Here is a 10,194-nt window from a genome sequence, read left to right as displayed (position 1 = left end):
AAGATTGTCAGTCCATTTTCCAAACATACCGTTACGCATTGCCAAGTTGAAATTTTCGCTACCGGACTGCACGGCATGCCGAGAACAGAGCTGATCGTTGTGCTAGAAACTATGCCGGATCGGTTGAACACAACTCGACCACCGATGCAGTTGAAAATGTTTCCAGCGAAAATAGGTGTTGTTTCCAAGTGAGCTTTTTTGATAATTTTTTTCTTTTTTTATTTCAAATTCTCTACCGAATTTTAATAATCCATCGCATGCCGTGTTTTTGACAAGGGTACAGGAGGGGATGAAGGTACAGGACTTTTTTTTGTTGCAACAGAGTCAGATTCCAAAGGGCAGAGAATATGTCAGCATATTTTGTCTTTTCGAGGTGAACGGCTAATTAAAACGTGTACTCAGTGATGCTTATATTAACTACAAACTTCTGCATTGCATTGTTGCGTTGCGTTGCATTGAGGCACAACAATTGCTCTTTGACGTTGACAAAGGTTGATCTCGACTGGCAGATTGTGAATAGTGATGCGTTTTCTTCGTCGCATTTTTTCGACTATTACTCACAACAACTAACGGATGTATTTTATTTTTTTGAAAAAGAAATTTAGAAAACCAACAAAGAAGGGAGGGAAAAAGCAATTCTCGAAGAAAACTTTAAGAAAATTATACGCCCCAACATCCGATCCGAAAATAACACTTTATCACTTATGGCTGTGCTTCGTTGTTGTTGTTGTTGTTTTTCCATTCTTCCTTTCATTCTTCTACATATATATATATATATATATATATATATATATATATATATATGATGGTTAATGTAGTTTGCAAAATTGATTGAGAAAATTTTGACCAAACATTTACTGATGGATTGAACTGTGGGGAATATGTGCTAGCCCATGTCTGTTGCCAATCGTTATTTGTCAGTGGGTAGACGACCATATATACCACAGAAATGACAATTCTTCCGTCATCACTTGTCCGTTTAACTTATCGTTTTTCAATCATCAACTTTGGATGCTGATTTTTCAATTTTTAATAAGCGTTTTCATTCAGAAAAAAAGAAGAAGCAATTACAATTTTTCGGTCTAACAATATCCTCGTTAGTTAATGGAGCATTGAAATTTTTTTCCATAATTAATTGCAATAATAACAGATGTGACTTAATTTCTCTTTTCGGTTTCTAAAAATTCAATATTCACTTCTATTAGAGCACTGTTTATTTCTTACTTTTTATTTTATTAATAAATATAAAAAGATTATATATATATATATATATATATATACAAATTGTGGTCTGTTATTTTGTGCTATCCACAGAAAGGATGTTTGTTAAAGTGAATAAGAAAAAGTGACTTTTCGCTTGAGTCAAGTGTTGTTCAGGTTTGAATGTGAAGAAATGGTCAAATGCATTGCTAGTGTATTAGTGTCGAAAAAGCAGTTAGCTCTTGTTAGCTGCTTTTATGAGCTGAAAATTAGGTTGGCAGAAAAATTGAATTTCGGATAGTCGCAGTGATCATCGGGTCGATTGATTTGCACTGGTCGTTTTTGGAATGTGATTTTTGCCATTTTGAACACTTTTACTGCAATTGCAACTGAAAGTTGAAGAAGAAGAAGAAGAAGAAAAGATTGAAAGTAATTTTATTCAGTAAAATGTGTTGGTTGTGAAAAGAGGGTTTGTAACAAGCAAGAGCAGCTTAATAATGTATAGAAAAGGAAAAAATGGCCAGTGAAATTGGACAGAATTTATTTCATTGATTTGCTGTTGTGATTTGTGAAAGTTGACCTGATCGTACGCTAACAGTAGTAGTAGTAGTAGTAGTAGTAGTAGTATGCTTTATTGAATGTAATTTTAATCGTGTCATAGGACGAGGGAGAGCAGCTTAATCGTATGAGGCATTTTTTACTTGTTTCCATTCATAATTCTGTTGCATTTAATTTACTCGGCTTTTGCTTAGCAATCTATTCAATTTTAACAAAACTTTATCCGTATTTTGAATTATACGCTGTTGATGATATGCTACGTTAGAAATGAGTGAATCGTTTGTTTGTTTGTTGGTTGAAAGAAGAAAATGTTGACAGATTTATGACTTTGAACGCTTTGCACTGTTGGCTTCATTTGCCAGAAATGCTTTATTGAAAAATAGGAGTGAAATTTTCTTTTTAATTGATCTTGTTTACCAATAAGAAAAAGTTGTAATTTTCATCTGTTGCACAACGCATTGAAATAATGAAGAATGGTTGTTGTTTGTTGAACAAATGTTGAATGAAGAGAATGAATTTTTTTATGGAACCAAACAAAAAAAAGCATATACGCTTCTTCTTGTTCAGTTGAATAAATTAAAATTTAGCAGTTGGCGTATTCCGCTCATTCACGCTTGCCATTTTGGCAAATAAATTGACCGAGCTTTGCTTACTCTTGCTGGAATGGCAGATGTTTGGCGAAAAGTTACATTTCAAAGCCAGTCATCATCTTTTGCCCAGGCATTTATATGTTGATTAGCAGCGTCAGCTGGGCATATGATGCATTGGTTTCGATGATGTGATTTTTCATCTATATGTCTGCATCTTCAGAAAATCAAGTTCCCATTTCAGACAATTGACTAACCAAAGCTAATAATGATAATGTTGTTATCAGCTATCGTTCTGTTGACAAACATGCCACCAGTTTGAGGGGCCCAGCTGCAGATGGCTTTATCGTTGGGGTGGCAGGCTGTTTTAAATTTAAATAACTTTTAGTTCTTTCGTTTTTTTTTGAGCGTACACTGATTTCAGATGGTCAGAAGAGATGGTCAGCATAGGTCAATTTCCTTGGCCGATGCGAATTCGATTAGAAGCTTGGCTCAATAATAAAAGAACCTCAAATCCGACCGGCAACTATTCAGCCGACTGTATGATCGATCATATCCACTTGGTCGATTGTGAAGGTTGTTTGACCATTTTGAGAATTGTTTTCATTATTAATTAATTAATTAATTAATTATTCTTTTTAAAGAGGAATTGTATCATACCGATTCTTGCATGAGCAATCGAACGGAAAAGTATCGTTGTCCTTCAAATAAAGTTTGTATCGAATGGGATCAACTGTGCGACATGTCCCTGGATTGTTACGGCGGTGAAGATGAAGATGCTACACTGCACAATTGCTGTAATGAAAGCTTTCTTGCTTGCTTTGGCTATGTTTCACTTGTTCTATCTACTACAGCTCAAGTTCCAATGGGTGCCCGGTGCACATTCGAGAACGGCACCTGCGGTTGGACTAGCGATGCTATTAGCGAATTTCGTTGGGTCATTGCTAATGCTTCATCCAAAATTCACATTGACAAAGAAAGTAGAATTGCACAAAATGTTGTCGATCACACGCTGAGAAATTCATCTGGTATCTCTGATTGATGTGTTGTTGTTCATTTTTCAAAATTTTTGTCTCACAAATTTCATTTCAGGGCATTTTTTATTCGTGGAACCGGGTAGCAGTGAAAAAATGCTACGCGCTCATTATACAAGCCCGCTGTTTCCAGCAATGTCCAAATCGCTTCAAGATCCTGAATCGCCATACTATCAGCAGTGTAGAGTAAGCAGACATTTCAAATATTATTGTTTGGCTGATATTTGCTTTGACATTCACATTTCAGATTCGCTTCTTTTATCATCATTTCAGCAGAGATTGGCATTCGGTATTTTTGTTCCTAGTTTCACCTGACGGACGCGAAAGGAGGAAAATTTGGGAAGAAGATAAGTTGATGCCATCTCTTGTTGATTATTACGATTTCTATTGGCACCGAGTATCCACGATAATTCCGTTTCAAGACAACGAGTAAGATGAAAAGAAGAAGAAGAAGAAGAAGAATTTAAATTTTTTTTATAGCTACAAACTGCAATTTGTTGCCATACGAATGGCAATATTTCATGGTAATTTTGGATTGGACGACATCTCTATGACACCTCAGTGTTTTTTACAGGGTATGCATACTAAACGCATAGTTGTTAAAATTATTTTTATCTTCTGCAACGAATGAATAGGTTTCAACGAAGCATCCTTGGCACCGGTGTACAATTTTTCCACATGCGGTGCTGCCGGTTCTTGGGGTCCAAATCAGACCATGTGCGACAGCGCGTACAACAATACACCAGTAGAGGTTAAAGTTTTAGATAACTGGAACAAGCAGGGCGTACAAAGTTGGAAAGTCCCTTTTACAGGCGAATACAGGTAGGGTGATTTTCTTTGCACACAATATGATTCAACATGGTGCTATTATTCGAAGTGAATTTTTTTATTTATCCTCATTCGTGTATGATTTGTGTTTCAAGAGTTGTAGCTGGCGGGGCAGCTGGTGGTTTAGTATTCGATCGAACCGATAGTCCAACAATGTCTAACAAAGGGGCACTTGTCGAGTCGACATTTAATTTCACAAAAAATGAGCAACTCTGGATAGCCATTGGTCAACAAGGCCAGAATCCTTGCGCATCAGTTGGTGCCGGTTCTGTTTTGATGAAAACGTTGAAAGTTTGTTTGAAAAAAAATTGAAATTTTATAATTACATTTGACCAAATGTTTAATTCTTCATGCTGCTTTAGGCGGGAACAGCAGAAATTTGCGGTGAAACTGATTTGACGAAACTTCGTGAAAAATACGATTTAATCGAATTGCCAGGTACTGGCGGTGGTGGCGCAACATTTTTAGCCAAGGTACAGTTAGTTAATTGACGAATGAATGAATCACTTAACTTTGGTAATTAATTTACTATGCACAAAATTGTTGTTCCCTTTTCAGATGAATATTACTGGTCAGAAGATGGGCAGTTTGTTGCTAGTTGCTGCGGGAGGTGGTGGACAATATTTCGGCGGTGGTGACTTCATGGATTCGGCTGGCCGAGATGCTGCGGAAACCAATGTGTCCAATTCTGGCTCGTCCATGTCCCACGGATTGAAGGTGATATCCGGCGGTGGAGGCGGCGCCGATCATGCTTCGCCCAGAACGCACTTGCTGCACATGCCCGAAGGGAGGACTTTTGCCGCCGGTGCTCGTGGCGGTGTATGCAGCAGTTTTGAAATTTGGAAAGCGGCCGGTGGTTTCGGTGGCGGCGGTGCCTCTTGCGGACCTGGCGGTGGTGGTGGAGGTGGTTTTGTCGGCGGTGACGGTGGCAACTATTCGCACGGCCAAGGCGGTCGATCGATGAGCTTCACGAAAACAGCCGTATTTTTTTCCGACCGAAATCCAGGTTCCGGGTTCATCTCCATATATCCATGCTTGAAAGTTTGTCCAGATGCGAGCATGTGTCGATTCATGGGACGCATGCAAGTTTGTATCTGTTACGATGGTCAACTGTTGAACACTTCGGACGCAGTTTGTCAAAGTATGCATTTTATTATGAAAAGAAAATATTCGAGGACAGAATTTCGTCGTAATAAATTAAAATGGAAATTTTCTTTTTTCTTTATTTCTAGTAAAACTCTCTCAAGCATCTGATCTGTTCTCCACGCTGAGCGGTTTGTCAAATCAAGACAAAATTTTAATCATGGTCATATTCGCGTTTACCTTTCTCGCTGCCACGTGCTTTGTTATCTCGTTCATTGGTAAGTTAATGGCGTCTGGATGTTAATTTTTCTACGCTACGAGGTCAATTTGAAAAGAGATAGATGATGATGATAATTTGCAATTTTAGCAATTCGACATAAATGTCTATCTCGATTCGGGGCGAAAACTGATAAGAAAGGTTACACACGACCGGGAATGCCAATGGAACAATTTATTGGGCAACATTTTCACAGTGAATACAATCCAAATTATGAATTTTTCAACAACGGCGACACAGCTTACAATTTGCAAGATCTGAAAGAGATTCCACGTTGTTGTGTGCTGCTGATCAAGTAAGTTGGTTATTTTTATATATACTTTGTATGATGTTATAGGGAAGAAAGTTTTTGATTTTTTAATTTTTAAAAAAATACAACTGATGCAATAAAAATACTTAACTGTTGGTGAATGAAGCAAGAAAAAAGGCATTGTCGAACGCTTTCGATTTATAGTGGCATTTCCAAAGCAGAAGAAGCGAATGAACGAATCCGTTGATTGAAATGCAACGGAGATAATTATGCCGCTGATCGCTATTAATAAATATTTATTTATTTATTTAAATTATAAATTGATGAAGATTTATAAAAGCAGTAAAAGTAATGCCAATAGAATTAGAATATGCATAATAACAATGGAGATGATTACATTTTTTTGTTTTAAACTATTTTTTTATCAGACTTTAAGGAAAGTATGCTTTTAAACAAAATGAATTTGCCCTCAGTGCTGAACATTTGTTATGTGGAGTGTTTTTTTGAAAATATCTTTATTGAATTTATTTATTCAAAAATAACTCACGAGTATGTAAATAAAATATTCACTTCACAGAGCTCTTGGTCAAGGTGCTTTTGGCGAAGTTTACGAAGGCACGTTGGTCGGATTGTGTTCTGAAAAAGATGGATTGCCGGTGGCAGTTAAGGTAATCGTAGTGACTGATATGAACATTCTTGCTGTGGTATGCTTTATTAATTGATAATTGAAGCATAATGATGAAGAAAAAAGATTTTTTTTCTCTTCTTAAAATTACTACTCAAGTAAAGTGAAATGATATGTATTTGTTATTCCGTTTTGACTAGGGTAGACGAACCAAAGCTGGGTTAGTAAGTAATGACGAATTGCAAATTTTTTGTTAGCATCGAAATCCTGGTGTACAATTGTCGAGAGGAAGAATAACTGCATTTGCTTTGGAAGGTTAATCTTCTCGAGCGCCGATAGATAGAGATAGCTCAAGGAGGGGGGATGAATTTTTGCCCTGCCCCCCCCCTTCCCCCTTTGAAGAGGGGATTGTTCATTCGTTTGATTGATTGCATTTCTTTTCACTCTGGCGATGATTTGATCTCTAGTTGCGCTGATGAGATGATGTTGAAGTAACTGGCGTTCTTTGACTTTTACACATGACAGTTGTTGTTGCCTGTTGTCACAATTCCATTGTGTAATCCTCGGTGGCAGTGATTTCCTTCATATTGGAGATCAACTAGTAGTAGTGATTTTCAAATGGGAAATTTTATTCAGATTCTTTTTCCTCTCTCGCGTTTTTCACTTTTTATTTTCTTCTTTTCAAATGTAAAATCTCATATAAAATTACAAATTCAAAATTCTAATTCTGAATTAGAATCAGTTTGAAAAATTATTTTTTTGTTACTAATTCTGTATTATGTGATTATTGTTTTTTTTCGAAAAATATGAAACTATATAATACGATGATAGGTTGTAATGGTAGGAATTTTCAGACACTGCCCGAATACGCTTCTGAGCAAGCGCAGATGGATTTTCACATGGAAGCCATGATTATGAGGTATGTAAAGTGATCTTATTTCTTAAATATATTACAAATTAATTGGACTATCAATACTTTTAGCAAATTTCGTCATCCAAATATTGTACAGTTTCACGGAGTATGTTTTGAAAAAATGCCACGTTTTATTGTGCTGGAACTGCTGGCTGGTGGAGATCTGAAAACATTTTTAAGAGAAAATCGCCCTAAAGAGGTGAGTTTTTGTTTGTTGTTTGCAAAATTTATTTAATGGCAAAACAAAAATTTGAGCAAAAAATAATTTTATTTTCATTGACGATGCTCAAGTAAATTTAATTTCCGTATTTACTTTAATGACGTTTTTTAAAATTTTTTCCATCTTTAAGTGTTGTCAAATTGTTAAATGAAGAAAACTGCTTTCCTAGGGTAAACCAACAGAACTGGAAATATTTGATTTGCTGCAAATAGCATTGGATGTTGCTAAAGGTTGCAAGTACCTTGAAGAGAACCACTTTATTCATCGAGATATTGCTGCCCGAAACTGTCTGTTGACGACCAAATCGAAATCAAGGGTTGTTAAAATTGCAGACTTTGGCATGGCTAGGGATATCTACAGGTTTCGTTTTTTCTTACTATAATTTCTTAAATTTTCTGAAGCACACACACGTAAATATGTACATATATGCGACTCATGTTACACCAGTGTGCAAATTTAGAGCTGATTATTATCGTAAAGGTGGCAAAGCTATGCTTCCTGTCAAGTGGATGCCACCTGAAGCGTTTTTGGATGGAATTTTTACCAGTAAAACAGACGTTTGGTCATACGGTGTATTGCTGTGGGAAATTTTTTCCATGGGTTACATGCCGTATCCTGGCCGTGGTAATCAGGAAGTTATGCAACTAGTCACAGCCGGTGGCCGATTGGAATGCCCCTCAAGCTGCCCGTTGAAATTGTACTTTACACCATAATGTCCGTGAAGATAATTTTTAAAAAAATATGCATTATCATTTAGGTATCAAATTATGACGCATTGTTGGAATACTGTGTCTGAATCGAGACCTAATTTCGATGCGATCATTAGTCGTCTTGAAGCTTGCATGCATGACCCGTTGATATTGACTCATCCATTACCAAAAGTTCTCAAGCCATGCCTTACCGTAGATACGAACACGTGCGATTCAATTCCAACGTCAGCAGTGAATAACAACAATAATATGAATAATAGCTGCTTGTTTTCCAATAATAATAATAATAATAATAGTGAAGCAATTTTTTCAAATCGTAATTTTCTTTTTTCAGTTTCTTCATTTTTTCTCCCATTATTCATGTTTTTCTTCTTTCTAGTCAGTGGAATAAAAGTGGACTTGTATCCGCCATATCAGCGTAAGAAAACTTCCTTCGACGGACCTGGTCAAGATTCTATTCCACTTGCCGATGGTGATGTATTCACAACCAATACCGGCGAAACGTTGTTTTAGCGATTGAAAAACTGTTTCACATTTTTCAATGCTAATTCAATAGCCGAAGGTGCTGCGCATCTTTTCAGACATAAACGGGAATGAGTTTTACCTTTTCTATTTCACTGCACAACAATTGTAATGCGTCCATTCAATTACAAAAGCTTTCTAGCAGCTAACTACTCTGGTCAACGGTGTTTTATTCTTGTTCAGATTTCTTTGACCGCGAATACACGTATAATTTTGTTCTTCTTCATCACATGCTCAATTTGCATAAAACTTGTACGTCCAATTTGTATTATTGATAACATTTTTCTACAATGCTTGGTAAAACTGCCAAACTGAAAACTTTTGTAAAGCAGTAATCATCATCTGTTTTCTTGATTTTTGTTAACAAAGCTGTTGTTCGTCTTTCAGGTGAAACATTGAAACAAATGAATTTTCAGAAGCTTAAATTTTCTATATCCAATTTATTGGCCATTTGTTGTATTTTGAAAAATTAATTTTTTATTTATTTGTTCTATGTTTCTTTATTTATTGTTCGAAAGAGCAGTTCATTGCAGTTGTTGAAAATCATAAGTGTATTTATTATTTTTGAATTGCATTAAAAAAAGAAATGGAATAAATAATTGATTAAATATGTTCTTGTTGTTTGGTTAAAGTGTATTTTAAAATTAAAAGATGCATTATTATTATTATTATTATTACTGCTGTTGTTGTTGTTGTTGTTGTTGTTGTTGTTCAAGTGCAAACTTTTGCAAAGTTTCTGGTTGTAATGAAGCATGTTGCTTGGCTGACCGGCTGGTTTGCTGTTGATTGGCCGTCTAAATTGTTACCGATTTGCTACAGCGTTGAGAAGAGAAAGAAAAAAGCTTAAAGCACTGTTTTCCGGCTTGATTGAGCCTCAGCAATGCTGGCTGCTTGTTGCTGCTGGTTTTAAGGCGCCGAGCGTTTTACAAGTGTTCTTCTGAATATTTAGTTGTTCGTCCATTAGCCGAGCTGAACGACTCTTGCAAAGCTATGCCCGGCCCAGTGCAAATAATAGCTGGCGGAAGAATGTGCTGCTAATCCAGTTTCTGCGGCTCTGCTGTTCAAAATGACGAACATGCCCGTGGGGAACGATTCGGCGAACCGCATGCACCGCCGTTTCACTGAACCGGATGAGCTCAACACTCGTGTATATGTGTTTGTGTTTGTGTGCGCTTGCGTCTGCGTATTGTTTATTGCATTTGAAATTTTTCAATAAAGCACACAGCACAGGGTAAATTTAGTCCAGTTCAGCTAGTTGGCTAGCTATCCGTAGTTGCGAAGTTGAGTTTCGGTTCAACGTGTCGCGAGTGTCTGTTCTGTTGGTTGCACTGTTTGGATGCAAGCATCACCGCTGCTGTTCTTCACCACTTTTGACTCTGCATCATTC

General features: G+C 36.7%; 3 protein-coding genes across 3 annotated transcripts; all 3 read left to right on the top strand.

The window, feature by feature from the left end:
• Positions 1-11: 11 nt before the first annotated feature.
• Tsp_02987a (conserved hypothetical protein) lies at positions 12-192 on the top strand (the record flags this gene model as incomplete). The annotated part of the gene is made up of 1 exon (XM_003379274.1): positions 12-192. A coding segment is annotated over one exon (181 nt), but the record flags the coding sequence as incomplete, so codon positions are not given.
• Positions 193-3,015: 2,823 nt separating this feature from the next.
• On the top strand, positions 3,016-8,798 carry Tsp_02986 (putative MAM domain protein). The gene is made up of 14 exons (XM_003379273.1): positions 3,016-3,373; positions 3,438-3,565; positions 3,627-3,808; positions 4,303-4,498; positions 4,570-4,680; positions 4,766-5,024; positions 5,214-5,348; positions 5,440-5,568; positions 5,658-5,862; positions 6,395-6,485; positions 7,297-7,361; positions 7,425-7,554; positions 7,908-8,199; positions 8,620-8,798. The coding sequence occupies exons 1-14, from the start codon at positions 3,016-3,018 to the stop codon at positions 8,796-8,798; spliced, it is 2,460 nt and encodes an 819-aa protein (XP_003379321.1).
• A 120-nt stretch (positions 8,799-8,918) lies between these two features.
• Tsp_02985 (hypothetical protein) lies at positions 8,919-9,932 on the top strand. Its single transcript, XM_003379272.1, is given in 4 exon segments — positions 8,919-9,012; positions 9,627-9,710; positions 9,757-9,835; positions 9,851-9,932. 4 exon segments carry the CDS (start codon positions 8,919-8,921, stop codon positions 9,930-9,932), a joined length of 339 nt encoding a protein of 112 aa, XP_003379320.1.
• The last annotated feature ends 262 nt before the right edge of the window (positions 9,933-10,194 follow it).

Source organism: Trichinella spiralis, assembly GCF_000181795.1.
Source record: "Trichinella spiralis strain ISS 195 chromosome Unknown Scfld2, whole genome shotgun sequence".
Lineage (NCBI taxonomy): Eukaryota > Metazoa > Nematoda > Enoplea > Trichinellida > Trichinellidae > Trichinella > Trichinella spiralis.
Note: the sequence above shows the minus strand (reverse complement) of the source record. Positions and strands in the feature narration are given on the sequence as shown.